An 18,345-nucleotide genomic window follows, 5' to 3' on the forward strand; every position below is an offset into this window, starting at 1 on the left:
GGTCAGCAGGGCCACATGAGAAAGGATTGCCCCAAGAAGGGCTTGATATGTTTTCACTACAACCAGACAGGACATAAAAAGGACGATTGTCCAAGGTTGCAGGGAGGGGGAGGAGCAATGACGGCACCCGCGCCCGCCACTATGAGGATTACTGATGGCCGCCCTATCAAGGCGGAAGCTCTAGCGGTGAAGAGCCGCGCATTCCAGCTTACTACCAAGGAGGCTCGGGCAGCGCCGAACGTTGTGGATGGTACGTGTTTATTCTTGTCAGCTTGATATTTATCATGCTTGTTTAGGGACCTTTTTGGTCAATGGTATGTCAGAACATGTTTTGTTTGATTCGGGTGCTACCCAATCTTTCGTGTCCCTTGCGCTTAGCAAGAAATTCCGAGATGCGTCGGGGACTCTGGATACCCCGCTCGAAGTGGAGATTGCAAATGATCACACTGTGAGTGCTATGAGGGTATATCAGGACTGTGTCTTGAATGTGCATTGCGAGAGGTTTTGCGTCAATTTAGTTCCCATACCGTTGCGAGGATTAAAGGTAATCGTTGGGATGGAATGGCTGGGGGCCAACATGGCCATGATTGATTGTGACCGGAAGTTGGTCCGAGTTCGAACCCCAAGTAGGGGAGAACTGGTTATTCTTGGTGAGAGGGCCTCACAGGGACCGACCCGCTGTTCGGCTGCGAGGGCTATGAGGTTTTTTCCGCAGGGTTGTACGGGATTTCTGGCTTATGTTTCGGATACGAGAGTATCGACCGTGTCGGATATGGGCAGTATGCCAGTGGTACAAGATTTCCGGGATGTTTTTCCCGAAGATTTGCCAGGACTGCCACCAGAGAGGCATGTGGAGTTTCGTATTGATTTAATGCCAGGTTCAGCTCCGATATCCAAGGTGATGGGTTTTGAGCTTTCTAACACTTCCTAAGTGTACATGCAACCCTAATAACCTTGAATCTATGTTTTATCTATATACATGCAAATTTCTTTTTCAAGGTTATTTCCTAACTAGCATGGCATGGGGAATATATAAAGCATAAAACTAGTAGAAATACATACTTTGTTGTTTCTTGTATTCCTTCAAGACTTTATGAGCCTAGCACCCCAAATGTTGTGCCTCAAATGCTTCACACAACACTACAAAACTTGGAATAACTTGAGAGAATACTTCTTACACTTGAAAATCGGTTATGCCCTCTCTAGAAACACTCTAGTGCCGATTTTGCATGCTATAAGGTTTCTTTTATAGTGTGCCATAATTAGGAGTTACAAATGTAAACCCTAATTGTCATGACTCTTTATTTCTCATGACCCATGGGTTTGTAACTCCCATGGACTATCCATGGAGCTCCATATGGTTATAACCAAACCCATAAACCATGGATCATTAATCCACCATAAAAGAATTGATGATTGTCATAATCAACCATATATATTTAATTAGTCTCACTTTGATCACCAAATTAATACTAGACTAATACTTGATCAATACTAATTAAATAATACTATTATTAATATATTAGAACTTATAATATATTAATAATCACAAGTGTACTTTCTCTCATTTTGTCTATCCAAGTATTGCAATGCCATGAAACCCAAATGGACCATGCCGGGTCGGGTCAAGTACATACCAAATAAAGTTATGGACTTACACACTATATCCAACAGTCTCCCACTTAGATAAGTCTAATAACTATATTTGCAAATATGACTTCAAAATCCGACTAGCAATCGTAGCTCTTTCAAAGTCTCTCGGAACTAAGATGATGATGATACGCCATTTAAGATAAGTGATCATATAATCCTATGTTCTCATGATATCAGTCGGACAAACACATGGAACATGGTCTTACTTATTTTCCAGCATTTGTTTCTTGATCTCTGATTTGTTTCGACATAGAACTAAATTGAACACATCAATTAGGTTCTGACCGGGCCTGGTACATAGGTCAAAACCAAATCATCGAGGGGCCCAGATATCGCTTCTATTTCTAGAAGGAATAGACAAACTTCGACTGATATGCTTGTACTAACTACTTGTTGAGTTATTCACAAAGGCATGTTTTATAACATCAAGTTACCAATGTGTTTTCGTACAATCAATGAATAACCAACTCATAGTCAACAACTCATATATCTAGGTTTGAAGATTTACTTGATATTACCGTCTCACGATCACTCGAGATAAATTCCACGAAGTGATGCAAGTGAGCGTGGGTTGAATCCAATACTCAACCCTTATGAGTACTCATGAATGTTGTGGCAACCATTGCATTGTCTAAAGCACTTTAGACAAATCATACAAGCCAAATTCATGTAAGTCTTGATTCATATCTACTTCCAACATATGACTGACTGTGGATGGTTTGAATAATATGATATATACCATAACATAATTATTCTGGAAGTCAAAACATGCAAAGTGAAACACAAGAATAATACTAATCTTATATGGCCCCAACACTTTGAGTGTAAATAAAAACACCTTTTATTTAAGCACCATATTGATTACTCATTATTTATGTTTCGATTAATCAACTTTATGCTTGAATTAAAACATTAGTTGTCCCATGCTCCAAGCATGTACACTATGTTTTTCCAAACAACAATTATGCCATACTCCAAGTATGCATACTATGTTTACATATGGTCCTCTCTTTGTGAAATAGATCAATTGACAATATTCCAATGATGCTCATTTCATAATTCCAATCCTTGTTGTAAATGCAAGAATACCAAACTCTTGCCATTTACTATAATATGTTAGATTCTAAACTTATATGCAATGATCCCCTTGTAATGACTATGCACATAAGTCACAAAGAGTTGGCAACAGACATTACAAAGTATTCCAATGGAAAACAATTCCATGGAAATGAAGTCTCAAATTCAAAGTACATTCCTTTGAACATCCTTCTTAGCATTAAGTTCTTTAATCTTACACATATTCAAAGAATAACTTCCACCTATGGAGACAATTCCATATTACCATTTTGACCATCACTTCTGAACAAGAGTTGCCTCTTTTCAAAATATGTCAATATGGTCCTTACTCTATACTTCTAATTGTCCATGAGAAACCAATCTTTGGTAAACCTCAGATTGTCCTCAACAACTTTGCTTAATCATTTTAGTCATTTCCAGTTCTATTCCTTTTTCCATCTTAATGCCCTAGGCATTTGGAAAATTTAGAATGGATGAATATTATAGCACATGTAATCAAACCTATACCCAAAGCATATGGGACATGATTTATGCTATAAAATTTTTTATTTGCCATGTTTTCATAATTCGAACTATGAAGAGGGATGCTGGAATCATAATCGAATTTTGAGAATGCAACATATATAGAATTTCCTTATGTTGAACCATTCCAACATAACATTCATATATATTCTTGACTAAAGTAGATTAAATTCTCAATCTAAGCTTGTAGAATTAGAGTGAAGTATAAAATCCTCTCCTATAATTATAGCATAACAACTTTTTCAAGGCGAATTGAAACTTTTGTTTTCTATAATTAATATTGCTGACTTGCAACACTTAACATAATAATCATGCTCCCACTAGCATCATGATTATTATCTTACTAGCATAACACTTATGCTCCCACTAGCTTTGACATGTATCCAGAGATCAGCTGGACTTTTAGAAACCAACACTTTATTGACTTTTCTACTAAAGTTTAGATTTCTGATACGCAATTTCTTTGATAAGACTTTATCAAAACCATACACCTTTCCTTAGATAGCTCACTTGTGTGTCTAAACAATTATGAAGAGGGATGTCGTAATCATAACGTTTAGACCTTTTGTCATTCTCACAATTGCTATCTACTCAAAATCTACTTAGTGAAAGAGTTTCCTGACCATCATTTTCATGAATCGAAGAGAAACCTTATGACACTTAGATTTTTATGGTGTATGTGTTCCTATCCATGTGAATTTTTCATAACCATAATCACAAGACAAGGTTAGTGACAAATCCAAACTCATATAGATTGAACTTGTTCAATCTTAATTTCTTGCCACCTGGTAGCACAATGCCCACCATTGCTTCCGGGTTGTTACACAAACAATTGAGAACTCAGAGAACTCACAAGAATAATCAACTTTTAACTGGAATAGACACAAAAATAAGAATATGTCAACACGATAGGTTACAAACCTCAAGTCGTGGGCTAGTGATTAACAAAACTCTTGATTAGTTCTTGAAACTATTTCAAAATCTTTTAGACTCCCACTGTCCTCTTGACATATAAGACTTCTCTTTTTCAAGAACCATTTCTTGACAATACAAATGTTCAAGAGCTAGTGCGCATTCTTATCAAGTTAAACACTTCTCACTATTGGTCTTAGTTGGTCTTTGTTTTATCCAAAACATCACAACTTACCAATCTCAAATGTACAAGAATAGGAAACATCTTACTCTACATTTGAGTATTTGACAAGTGTTATGAACTTTCTAAAGACTATGTCACTCAAGTTACAATCTTGGATTATTACTCCAGGATTTGTTTATGGAACGAAGTATGAATTATCTTTTGATTTAACCATTTCAACAATTCATGATTCCTCTCCTCAGGCAACAAACACACTAAGGTGTCCTTAAGGGATCAATTGTGATATGGTTCCATAATCACTAAGATAATCATAAAACAAAATACACAAGTACTCTCCCATCTCTTCAGATTGTAGAAACTTTTATCTTTCTACCTTATTTGATTCTTCTTATTCATTCTGCCATACATTGAAACTTTTCCAGTGTTTCAGAATTACACTTAAACTCGTAAACATAACCATATTTACTAAACTTTAGTAAATCATAACGAATAATCTTATCTACCTTTGTGGTGGACCTGACTAGTGCACAACTTAATGTACCCGACCCTTTAGTCCTTCGCTTGACTCACATGCGAATGTGAACAAGGAATTAGTCTTAATTTACCAAAGATGAAAATTCTCATTCATCACACAATACAACTTGCATGATTCCAAGTTTATATCCAATTGAAACTTGGGTGATGAGAATCTTTCCTTACTTGGTAAATTATGACACTACCACTAATGAAAGAATCACATCCATTTACCTATATTGCTTATCAATGGAAACATATAAGCAACAACCTTTTTCACAAATGCCATTGTAAGGATACTTAAAATAAATAAAATCAAAACCATTTTCTTTTATTTTAAAACTTTGCGGAAAACTTATCCTTAAAATCCATATGGAAAACTTGTTGTTATCAATTCCTAAGAAATATATCATAACTCTTAAGTAACAACTCAAAATTCTGATCACCGAACCATGCGATCGAAATCCATCTTCACGATCAGAATCAACATATACTTCTTTTAAGTTTCTTCACTCTTCTTTGATTCTTAAAACATCAATATGTGACCCAGTCACATCATGCAATAAGAATATCAGAACAGAAACTTAATAAAGTTAGATAATGGACTTTACCTAAAGCAGAGTCAAACATTTGACTTTACTATCCTTATGGACTTTTAGGTAAATTTGGTAGCTTCGCAACCAATGCCCTTCCTTTGGCAACAAAAACATATGGACTCTTTGGAAACGGTACACAGACTTATCCTTTCTCTTTACCATTTGGTCAACCGAGTTGACTATGGCCAATCCCTTTCAATTGGGAAGAGAAAGTTTTATTGGACTTCCAATGTTACCATTGTCAATGTCCATGGAAGTTTGGGAAGTTGATCTTCCAATTAAATTTTGCTTTACCAATGCTCCAAATCATTGCTGATTCAACATCATCAAGCAAATAGGTAAGATCATTAAGGGTCATGTCGTGACCTGTCATCAGGGGGTGACTGAAGAACCAAGTCAATAGCCAGCTACCTCGAGACTTCAACACCCGACTCTCCCGACTTGTCAATATGGGACTTAATCTCCAAGACCTAAGCACATATAGACTTTGTTTTCTAATAGGGATTGAGTGACTTAGAACTTATCAGGTCTTGAAACTTGTGGGATACGAAGATTTATTGGAGGAGGTGGAGGAAGTGAAGTATGATTTCCAGTCCCACTAATGCACAACAAAGGGATTGATCTTTCACCTTGGTTGCCATTTGGGATATCATCTTCATTAGGAAGCTTGTTCCTAAAGATTTGGGAAGACCATAGCTGTCTAAACTAGACATCTATAATGGGAGAAATTCAAGTTAGTTGATTTAAAGTCCTTAATATAACACCCAATATGAAATATTAAGTCTAGGACCCACCAACCTATTTATAACTGCAAGAGGGATGCCGTAATCCAAATTATAAAATAGTTGAAGGTAGGTAAATGACGAATTACCAATTTCCACCATAAAAACGAAATATAATTAAGTTTTTAATTGGATTTGAAACTCCTAGATCTTTTGAGATACATTAAACTTTCAATGGCATGTTTGAATCTCGATTGTGCCCTCTCAAGTTTGTGACTGGGATGCCGAGGATCACAAACAAGGTGTGAATAACCATACAAATTGACTTGGTACCCTTAACTTTATCACCTAATCGATGTGTCGGTTAGCCACACAGCTCCACCGATCTATAATAGGTCAAGTTACCCCTTGCCACACTTACTAGTTCTTGTTAGTGTGCCGGTTAACCACACACGCTCCACTAACGACTTGGTAAGGTACAAAGTGTAATTTTATGGGTTAACACCAAATTCACATTTTCCTAAAGTAACTAAGATTGAGAATTATTAAGGTATAGTTACTTTATAATTTCATTATACTTTTAATGAGGATTAAGGTCCTATCCTACCTTTTTCAGCTAACGACCCTCCACCAGTCAAGGAAGCGGTGGGTGAGAGTGGACACCCATTAAACGCCATTTTATAGGCAGTAACCTTATACCCCCCTTATAGACCGGCTTCGTGAATTAGGCCTACTAATGGTAAGATTGACTTATTCTTATACATATCTATATAATTAAAATTATAATAATAGTATAAAGGTGTATTTTAAACATTTAAAATACTTGGTGGTTTAATCTATTAATTAAACTATACTCTTAATTTAATTAAACTTAAACCATGTCTTTATGGAATTATTAACTCTTTTAATTAAACACATTAACTAATTTAATGAAGTCCATAAAGTTTGAATTTTTTAACTTTTAAAAAAAAATTAATTTGGAATTAAAGTTTAAGACTTTACAAATTCCAAAACTTGAGGGCAAGTTTTGAAACTATTTCAAGACTCTTCAAATTTGTAACTTATGAGTTTAATGGTTCATAAAGTTGAAGACTCTTCATTTTATGAAACATACTATTCTTTAATGACAACTTTTAAAGTAGTGACTTTTGGTTATCCATAACTTGAGGACAAGTTATGGACACCATCATTAACATTAAGATCGTGAATTAAACAAACATGTAGGTTACACATAATTCCTATGATCTTCTAAAACTCATAAGAACAAATATTAATATCAAACAATTTCAAGAAATCATATTAACACATATAAAACTTGAAAATTGATAATATTCATTTAAAATGGGTTAACGTAATCATTACCACTTTGAAAAACAATTTTTTTACAAGTCCAAACCAGTTTGGGATAATGATTTTAATCCATTTTCAGCAACAAAACTCGAAAAACTACCCAACACGCTCTTACTCGTCGAGTGCAAGAACCTACTCGACGAGTTGGATGAATTTGTTCATGGACTCGGCGAGTCCTCCCCATGAACTCGGCGAGTCCAGTCGCCAGTGAGCAGATTTTTCGATTTTTAAGCAGTTTTGCATCAAGTAGACAGAAAACAATGCTAGGCTCTGATACCACTGATGGGTTTTGAGCATTCTAACACTTCCTAAGTGTACATGCAACCCTAATAACCTTGAATCTATGTTTTCTCTATATACATGCAAATTTCTTTTTCAAGGTTATTTCCTAACTAGCATGGCATGGGGAATATATAAAGCATAAAACTAGTAGAAATACATACTTTGTTGTTGCTTGGATTCCTTCAAGACTTTGTGAGCCTAGCACCCCAAATGTTGTGCCTCAAATGCTTCACACAACACTACAAAACTTGGAATAACTTGAGAAAATACTTCTTACACTTGAAAATCGGTTATGCCCCACTCTAGTGCCGATTTTGCATGCTATAGGGTTTCTTTTATAGTGTGTCATAATTAGGAGTTACAAATGTAAACCCTAATTGTCATGACTCTTTATTTCTCATGACCCATGGGTTTGTAACTCCCATGGACTATCCATGGAGCTCCATATGGTTATAACAAAACCCATAAACCATGGATCATTAATCCACCATAAAAGAATCGATGATTGTCATAATCAACCCTATATATTTAATTAGTCTCACTTTGATCACCAAATTAATACTTGATCAATACTAATTAAATAATACTATTATTAATATATTAGAACTTATAATATATTAATAATCACAAGTGTACTTTCTCTCATTTTGTCTATCCAAGTATTGCAATGCCATGCAACCCAAATGGACCATGTCGGGTCGGGTCAAGTACATACCAAATAAAGTTATGAACTTAGACACTATATCCAACACAGGGCACCATATCGATTGGCACAACCCGAGTTGCATGAGTTATCTACACAACTTCAAGAGCTGCTAGACCGAGGGTTCATTCGTCGCAGTTCTCCATGGGGAGCACCGATCCTTTTCGTGAAAAAGAAGGATGGATCGCACAGGATGTGCATCGATTATATAGAGCTGAACAAACTGACGGTGAAGAACCGTTATCCTTTGCCAAGGATCAGCGACTTATTTGATCAGCTTCAGGGTGCATCTTGGTTCTCCAAGATTGATCTTCGGTCCGGGTATCATCAGATGAGGATTCGGGACGAGGATATACCAAAGACGGCTTTCAGGACTAGATATGGGCATTATGAGTTTGTGGTGATGTCGTTTGGGCTCACCAATGCCCCGTCAGCATTCATGGATCTCATGAACCGGGTATGTAGGCCGATGTTGGACCAGTCAGTGATCATTTTTATTGATGATATTCTGGTCTATTCCAAGACCAGGGAGCAGCATGAGCAGCACTTAAGGGAGGTATTGGAGACCTTAAGAGCGGAGAAACTCTATGTAAAGTTCTCCAAGTGTGATTTATGGCTGAGAGAAGTGTAGTTTTTGGGGCATGACATCAATCAGGAGGGTATTTCGGTTGATCCAACTAAGGTCAAGGCTGTGATGCGGTGGGAAGTGCCGAAGAATGCATCAGAGATTCGTAGCTTCTTGGGCTTAGCGGGTTACTATCGGAGATTTATTCAGGATTTCTCCAAGATTATTGTGCCATTGACACGCTTGACCAATAAAAATGTGACTTTTCGGTGGGGTACAGAACAACAGATGGCTTTTGAGACCCTGAGACGGAGGTTATGCGAGGCTCCGGTTCTTGTTCTACCTGAGGGGTTGGATGATTTAGTGGTTTATTGTGACGCGTCGATAGCAGGGTTGGGTGCGGTGCTGATGCAGAGGGGGCATGTGATTGCTTACGCCTCGAGGCAGTTAAAGCCCCACGAGGTGAATCACCCCACGCATGACTTGGAACTGGGGGCAGTGGTGTTTGCCCTCAATATTTGGAGACACTATTTGTACAGGGTGCGGTTCACCATCTACACCGATCAAAAGAGTCTAAAGTATTTGATGGATCAACAGAACCTCTACATGCGTCAGAGGAGGTGGTTGGACGTGTTGAAGGATTATGATTGCAAGATCCTATACCATCCAAGGAAGGCCAACGTGATTGCCGATGCATTGAGCCACAAGACGACAGGGTCCCCGATTGGGAACGTTTGTATGAGGATGAAAGTGATTTCTCCTCTGCTGGATTTGATTAAGGAGGCTCAGGTCGAGGGAGTGAAGAAGGAGAATTGGAAGATAGAGCGGATTCGGGGGTAGTATCCTTTGTTTGTTAAGGATAGTCGCGGCCTTTTGACGTAGTGTGGCCGAGTATGGGTGCCAGTATCAGGGGGAGTGAGGCAGAAGCTACAGGAGGAGGCACATAAATCCAAGTTATATATACATCCAGGTGCAATGAAAATGTATAGCGACTTGAGACTGAGTTATTGGTGGCCCTGCATGAAGCGGGAGATCGCCTGGTTTGTAGAGCGGTGCTTGACCTGCAGGAAGGTCAAGGCCGAGCATCAGCGTCCTCATGGCAAGGTTCAGCCACTACCCATTCCCATGTAGAAGTGGGAAGAGAATCAAGAGATCACTATGGACTTCATTATGAAGCTACCGAGGACGCCGAGGGGAGTGGATGTCATATGGGTTATCGTGGACAGGATGACGAAGAGTGCCCACTTCATTCTGATCTTCGAGATTATATCCGCAGAGAAGTTGGCAGACATCTATGTTCAAGAAGTGGTGGCTAGGCACGGGGGTTCCAGTGTCGGTGGTTTCTGATAGAGATGTTCGGTTCAAATCTAGGTTTTGGAAGAAGTTCCACGAGGAACTGGGTACTCATCTGCATTTCAGTACGGCGTATCACCCTTAGACTGACGGTCAGAGTGAGAGGACAATCCAGACATTGGAGGACATACTGCGAGCATGCGTGTTGGATTTTGGAGGGAGTTGGGACACGTACCTCCCACTGACAGAGTTTTCGTACAATAACAGTTATCTTGCCAGTATTGACCGGGCTCCATTCGAGATGTTATATGGGCGGAGGTGCAGGACCGCAGTGTGTTGGGACGAGGTTGGGCACCGGGTCATGGGGAGCACTAAGGTAGTGCTCGAGACTACCAGATTGATTCATCAGGTGCACGATCGGCTGCGAGTCGCGCAGAGTTAACAGAAGAGTTATGCTAACCGATGGCGTTCGGATCTTGAGTTTCAGGTGGGGGATTTTGTTTTGCTGAAGGTGTCGCCCTGGAAAGGGGTTATCAGGTTTCGTAAGAGGGGAAAATTGGGGCCTCGATTCATAGGCCCGTTCAGGATTATAGCTCGAGTGGGAAAGGTGGCATATCGTTTAGAGCTTCCAGAGGAGCTTAGTCAAATTCACAACACCTTCCATGTGTCTCAGCTTAAGAAGTGTGTTGCTGACGAGACCGCAGTTGTTTCCTTGGACGACATTCAGGTGGATGGGAGCCTGAATTGTGTCGAGAAGCCGGTTGCCATCTTGGATAGGAAGATGAAGGGTTTTAGCAACAAAGAAGTGAAGTTGGTAAAGGTGCAGTGACAACACCGGAAGGGCTCCGAATGGACATGGGAGCCGGAGGAGGAGATGCAGGAGCATTATCCTGATCTATTCACAGCTGCAGACTTCGAGGATGAAGTCTAGTTCAAGTAGGGGAGAGTTATAACACCCTAAATCGGGTATGGCTTGAAAACCCTCGAAGAATTCCAATTTTGTCATAAATGGTCCCTTGGAGTACGCTGGGTGTACTTATGAGTACGCTTAGCGTACTCTGCATGAATGATCATGGGGGCATTTCGCATCCGCGAGGCGTACGTAAGGGTACGTCGGGCATATGCAAGTGAAGGCCAAAACCCTAAATCCGGACTTGAACCCCTATTTAAACATCTTTTGGCCTCTTGGACCAAACCCTATCAGCCTCTTTAGCCCCATTTCATCTACTTTCAGCTGAGATAGAGTGTGAGTGAGAGTTTGAGCTTAAGAAGAGGGTTTTGGTGAGCATTTTGGAGTTCTTTCAAGAAGGGGAGTTGCTAGGTAAGCTTGGATCGGTTTGGTGCTTCAAGAATCTGTATTTTGGGCATCTTGCAAGACTTCTAGAGGTAAAAAGGTTACACCTTTGTATCTAAATCCTTAGATCTAGCTAGGGTTTTCTAGTTTACACCCTTTTGGTTGGTTTTGGACCTCTTTTGGTTAGTTAAGCAACTCCATGAGGTGGGAATGTCAGATCTAAGGTCCCTTAGTCATTTAGAAGCATCAAAATAGGATCTTGATGGATGTATTGGTCTCATGCATGGATTAAGGACCTTGGAAAGGTCTTAATGGAAGTGTTGGGTGTTTATGAGACATGCAAGGGCATAAAGTTGGCAACTTTATGCCTTAGGATTTTTAAACAAGTCTAGATCTGACTTTTGGTCGTGATGGAATCGAGCATTAAGCACTTAATGGAGAAAGTGCTTAAACTGATTGTACGCTGGGCATAACTAGCTGTACGCGGCGTGTAGTCCCTAAACCCTTAGTACGCCGCGCGTACCAGGGTGGTACACTGGGTGTATGCAACATAGTTGGGCCCTAAACTGTTTTGGGCCTTTGAGCCTTTGGGCTTCATTGGTTTTTGGGCTTGATTGGATTCTGTGAGTTAGGGGCTTTTTCATCTGTTATGGCCCATGGATTCAATGGTTGGGCCTTTTGGTCCAAAAGGCCCATTAAGGATATTGGACTTGGACTTTGGGGCCCATTAGCAAGGATAGGGTATTTGAGTCTTGAGTGAGGGTTTGGAGGTTGGGTTGTCCCCTTGGTTAATTTAAAGTCATAATATTGATTATGTTATTATTATTATTATGATTCAGCTCAGGAGGTTGTGAACGGTTAGGAGAGCAGTATTTGTATTCAGCAGTCTGAGGTGCGTCTTCTCACCATACCCATGGGTCTAAGGCACCAAGGCCGGCCCATTATGTGATTATGTTATATGTTTTAGTTATTATGTGATTATGTTATGTGAGTTGGTCATTATGTGACTTGATATGATATGTGATTATGTGTTTTGCATGGAAGACCCCGGGGGGAGCCCGTGGCATTGGCTGTAAGACCATGTGGGGTAGCCCATGGCAGTCCTAGGTGAAGACCATGTGGGGTAGCCCATGGAAGTCCTAGGTAAAGACCATGTGGGGTAGCCCATGACATTCTTGCTGGTTCGTATTTGCATGGTTTTGTGGTATGTGTATAACGTTAATAGCTAACAGGATATGTGTATATGGTTTGTGTATAGTATGCTATGGGGGAACTCACTAAGCATTTCGCTTACGGGTTGTTGATTTGTTTTAGGTACTTCTGATCCCAAGGGCAAGGGCAAGGCGTGATGGCGCGTCATGCACTCTATCTCTCTTCTACTAGTGTTTGGGACACTCTGATGTTTTAAAAGTAAAATAATGATGTAATGAATGTGGATTTGAAAACAAATGTTTTGGGGATTTATAGTTATGGCAAATGGTTTTAATTAATTAAAAATGAAATTTTTTCTGCGAAAAATTAGGTCGTTACAAGTGTGTTGTTCTTAGGATTCGGGAGACTCGATAACCAGCTGGTTTGGAACATGTGGTCAGGAAAAGTTATCTAGAATGGTATATTATTTGCGCAACGGAAGTCGCTTAATGAATGGTTGCTATGGTGGACCTCATCTTCTTGTAGGTTGTCTATTAGGATTTGGTTTCCAGTATGATGAGTTGGTTCTAAAATCTTGAGTGATTTGTAAGGTGGAGGTACACCTGAGTAGATGAGGATTTTGATGCAATGTGCAAATTCTTGGATTGACCATTCTTATGCCTATGGAGGCAGCGGGTTGGTGATGATTTTTCAAGAAGTCAAGAGTATATTTAAAGTTTTTATGTGGAATTCGCAATCAGAATGTTTTGAGTATCTTTTTAGCATGTTTTGGTGGTGTCCCCAATCAGGGACTAGGGGTAGGTTCGACGAATGGATGGTCATCATTCTTAGGGTATGGTTTTTGAGAACAGACTGATGGGTTCCTGGTTTCGGGAAATATATTGACAAGGATGGTTTGTGATTATAGTACTGAGAGTCCCTGGTTTGTGTGGTTTTCTCTAGAACTTGGATCATGCAGTTAGGGAGAGAAAGAAAAGTGTTGTGTTTGAGCATTTTCAATTTATTGGGTTGCTTGTTGGCAGTTGGGGGTTTCTTAGTGGTTTCTCGAGTTTTATTTATAAGAAGCCTTGATTTCGAAATGGTTAAAGGGAGTTTATAGAACATCTTGGTGTTGTTTTAGAAATCGTAACCGAGACAGGTTTCGAGGACGAAATCTAATTTAAGTAGGGGAGAATTGCAACATCCTGTTTCCTTCCATTTATGGGCAGTGGGCTGGAAGTCAATTGTTTAAGGCTTTGGGCCTTGAGGTGATAAAGTTTAGTCCTTGTCGAAGGAGGTAATGTTAGTTAAGAGATTTTAACCATGAATTGTGTTTTGGGTCGAAGGGTAAAAAGGGAAAAGTCATAAGTCGGGTTCTTGCATAAAATATGGATTTTTTTTCGAGAAGTTTTTTTTCCAAGATAGTTAGATGATATTATAGAGCTCTTCAATACCTTTCAATGGATATAAATAACGTCGAAAACAGAGTTGGAACATAGAAGTTACGATTATTTGAAGTTAGGCGATTTCTGGGTCAGCCGCGTATGCAAGGCCTACGGGGAGTACGCAGGGTGTACTAGGGCATCCCTAGCATGCTGGGCATACTTAACATGTACGCTGGCCATACTAGGGAATCCCTAGTACGTTGGGCGTTAATTGAGTACGTAGGGCATACACGATCAGTGCCCAAACCCTATTTTCGTGGTTTGAGCCCTATTTAAGCTCCTTAACTCCCCCAAACCCATTCCATTCTTAGCCTCCACCTCTCCAACACCCTCTCTTGAAACCCTAACCCTAGATTGAGCCTTATGAGCAAAAAGAAGGTGTTTTTAAGTGTTTTGGAGTGCTCTTGGTGCACCTTGGAGAAGGAGGAACTCATTGAAGAAGTGTTGGTTGCATTGAAGCTTGTAGATCAGACTTTGTTCACCTTGATCTTTCTTCTAGAGGTATAAAGTTTGAATCTTGATGATGATATTGTTAAATCTAGCTAGTTTTGGGTGTTATGAGCTTTTAGTCACTTTAAGTGCATAAAGTTTAGATCTTGAAAGTTTGTGACCTTGTTACGGATAAAGTTGGAAACTTTATCCAGATTCAGATCTGAAGGTTAGAGACTGGGACTTAATGGATTAAGTTGAAAAGATATAGTTTTTGGGTCCCTTTGAGACTTAAAGACTAGATCTTGTTTGGTGGGACCATTCTAATGGATAAAGTTTCCAACTTTATCCATTATGGAGCTATTATGAACCATAAAAATATGATCTTGAGTGTTGTATGTAACACATGCATATGTTAGATGGTCTTATCGGGTTAAGAACATAGGGGTTTGGACATTAAGCACTTAATAGCCATGCAAAGTCATAAAGTTGGAAATTTTATGACATATGACATCATTTTGGGCTTGGATTTGAGTTTTGGACAGAAGGGCTTAATGGAATAAGCTCTTAATGAAGTTTTGGGATTGGGCAGCGTACGTTGGGCGTACCTGGAGGTACGTTGCGCGTACGCATTCATAGCCCCGTAACTTGGTTAAACACTGAGTACGCCTCGCGTACAGAAGAGTACACCAAGCGTACTCGACTGAGTCGACTCGGTCGGGTGTTAACTTTGACCTTAACTTTGACTTTGACCAAGTTGACCTAGGGGTATTTTGGGTATTTTGCATTGTTTTGAGAATTGGTCATTTGGATGGATAGGTGACGGTTAAAGCTGAGATTTGGAGTCGGGACCTCATCAGCTATTGTTCAGATTGAGGGGTTAGTTTTCCTCACTATACTTACGGGTCAAAGGCACCAAGGCTGACCTATTAGATTATATATCTTGTTATGTGTTCGTATGTTATCGTGTTGTAGTGATTTGTTAGATCGGTATCCTGGTATATAGGATGATGATATGCTTAATGATCTGTAGATTTTCCTGATTGTCAGTTGACTGATTGTATATGTTTATCTGTTATGCATATGTTGACATGTTATGTGTAGTTGGGTTAAGGCAAACCAGTGGAGACTGAAGAAACCCAGGGCGACCCGGATAGACTGAAGGCATGTGAGGCGAGCAGTCAGGTCGAATGCCCGGAGAACGGTCCAGATAGGATGAAGGCCCGTTGTGGCGTCCATTTATGTTGAAGGTTCTGTGAACGGCCTAGATAGTCTGTAGGCTGTTACGACGGTCTAGTTAGGCTGAAGGCTCTGTATGCATGCTATTGTTTGTTATGTTTATGTGGTGGTAGTTTGGGGGAAACTTAGTAAGCGTTGGCTTATAGTTTTTGGTTATAGTTTCAGGTACTTCAGAGGACCGTGACAGGGCGAAAGCATGACCGTACACATCCTGATTTTATATTGTTGATCTTGGGAGACTCTGGTTTTAAGTAATATTTTGGAAACAATGGTTTTGTAAACACTTTCATTAGTAAATTGGTTGTTTTAAAAAATTTAAATTTGTTGTGATTTTCGAGACGTTACAAGTTGGTATCAAAGTCTTGGTTTGAGTGAAGAAACATTCGTGGGAATCCAGTCTCAAACTAAGGAACTGTAAAGGTTTAAAAATGATTTTCAAAAATTGTTTTTAAAAATAATCAGGAAAGGATGTGATGTGTACGATTAGCCGGGCCAGTAAGTGGACCCCAAGTTACCACACTGTTATTTGATATTATGTTATGGTAGAACAACATGCTAGTGATAGGCTAGGGATCTTTAGGAATCGCATGATAAAATTGTCTGATTATATGATGCCTGATAGCCTAGGGTTTCTTCTTATATTAAAATTGACATCATTACTATGGTTGCTTAGTGTATGCACATAATACAAACCATCCCAAGTCGTGTACTTTTGACTCATTTAGGTTACCAAGTGATCCATTACATAACCCTGCTTTAGCTTCTTTTTATTTGTAAATCTTTCCGTTCAATTTTATTTTATTTATTTTATTTTTTTTATTATTATTATTTTAAATAAATCAGTCAAAAACTCCTAACCATTAACATTTAAACTTTAAACATTTTTAACTTACCGCCGTTTTCCTACAAAAAAAAGTTGATGTTTTTACCCTAAATATCAAATTTTGACAGACCGTACAAATCTGTCCAAAACCTGTTGATTGATCTGAAGCTCCTCCATTTTTCTTTTCCCCAAGGTTTCATGGTTGACTGACCTCTCCAGTATCATGAGGTTCTGTTTCAATCAAACGACTCGTGTCTTCTAATCGATACAAAGTATGGCTGAAACTACCGCAACAGCCACCGTCATCAGCAGTAGAACCGCCATCGCCACCGGCACCGGCACCAGTTACACTGTTCCTAAGCTCGAACCATCACCCTCCGCCTCCATGGCTACAACTATTGAGGATGTAGACGAAGATATGTTTCTATCAAAGTCCGAGTTATTAGCTCGTGAAGAAGTACTTAAACGACGATCTCGAAAACTGAAGCAGATAGCTAGGGTTTACAAGGATCATTACTGGTGTATGATGGAAGAACTGAAATTGAAGTACAGAGAATATTATTGGGAGTATGGGAAGAGTCCGTATCAGGATGATGGATCAGTAACTGAAATCGATGCGGAAAAGAATGGCGATGATGAGTTAGGGTTAGAGTTTAGTAGCGATTTAAGTCGGTGTGCTGTTCATGGATGTAAATCAAAAGCCATGGCGCTAACCAAGTTTTGTCATGCTCATATATTGTCCGATTCTAAACAGAAACTCTACATGGGTTGCAATTACGTGATCAAAAGGTATCTTTCCCTACTCATTTTCTTTGATTGATTGTTGTGGTGTCCTTTATTTTGAATAGCATTTGGTTCTGATTCCACATTTGACTTGACCTAATATTGGGGGTATTATCAATATTGATGAATACTTTGATCCAATTTGAAATTTACAAAGTGATTACATTGCTACTGCTATTTTGGGGCAAAAGTTCTTTAATTTGCATAATATGTATCTGGTTTAGGTAATTTGTTTGATCTGTGAAGAAAGATATTACCAGTTCTTGATACTCATGGATGTTTGTATATCTTTATGTTATAGCTCACAAGCAGGACCTATACTTTGTGGGAGACCAATTCTTAAATCCACAGTTCCTTCTCTATGTGCAACTCATTTCCAAAAGGCAGAAAAACATGTTGCAAGGGCTTTAAAGAAAGCAGGGCTAAATGTAACCTCTACTAGTAAAGTTGCTCCAAAATTTCATGTTATTATTGCAGAATATGTTCGTCTAATTCAAAGTAAAAGAAGAATTGCTCATAAAGCAGAATTAGAGAATCTTGATGTAAAAGAAGAAGATATCAGCATTTAAAATTGTTGTAATGTGAATTCAAGTGTAATTTTCAAATTGTATTCTACCTCTTTTCCTCTTTGTTTGTTTCTTTTTCCCTTTTTCTGCCCCTGCACATTTTAAGTCAACAGATATTGTAAGATAGCTGATTTTATGGAGCTCTGAATTGGATCTTTATGTTGCTAGATCAAACTTTGTGCATTGAAGGTATATAATTCCTCTCTCTCTCTCTCTCTCTCTCTCTCTCTCTCTCTCACACACACACACACACATATCTGCTA

General features: G+C 39.1%; 1 protein-coding gene across 1 annotated transcript; it reads left to right on the forward strand.

Annotated features, from left to right (window-relative positions):
• The first annotated feature begins 16,836 nt into the window (after window positions 1-16,836).
• LOC111902989 (uncharacterized) lies at window positions 16,837-18,145 on the forward strand. Its single transcript, XM_023898781.3, has 2 exons — window positions 16,837-17,522; window positions 17,818-18,145. The coding sequence occupies exons 1-2, from the start codon at window positions 17,008-17,010 to the stop codon at window positions 18,083-18,085; spliced, it is 783 nt and encodes a 260-aa protein (XP_023754549.1). The 5' UTR covers window positions 16,837-17,007; the 3' UTR covers window positions 18,086-18,145.
• The last annotated feature ends 200 nt before the right edge of the window (window positions 18,146-18,345 follow it).

This window comes from Lactuca sativa, chromosome 9, assembly GCF_002870075.4.
Source record: "Lactuca sativa cultivar Salinas chromosome 9, Lsat_Salinas_v11, whole genome shotgun sequence".
Classification (NCBI taxonomy): Eukaryota; Viridiplantae; Streptophyta; class Magnoliopsida; order Asterales; family Asteraceae; genus Lactuca; species Lactuca sativa.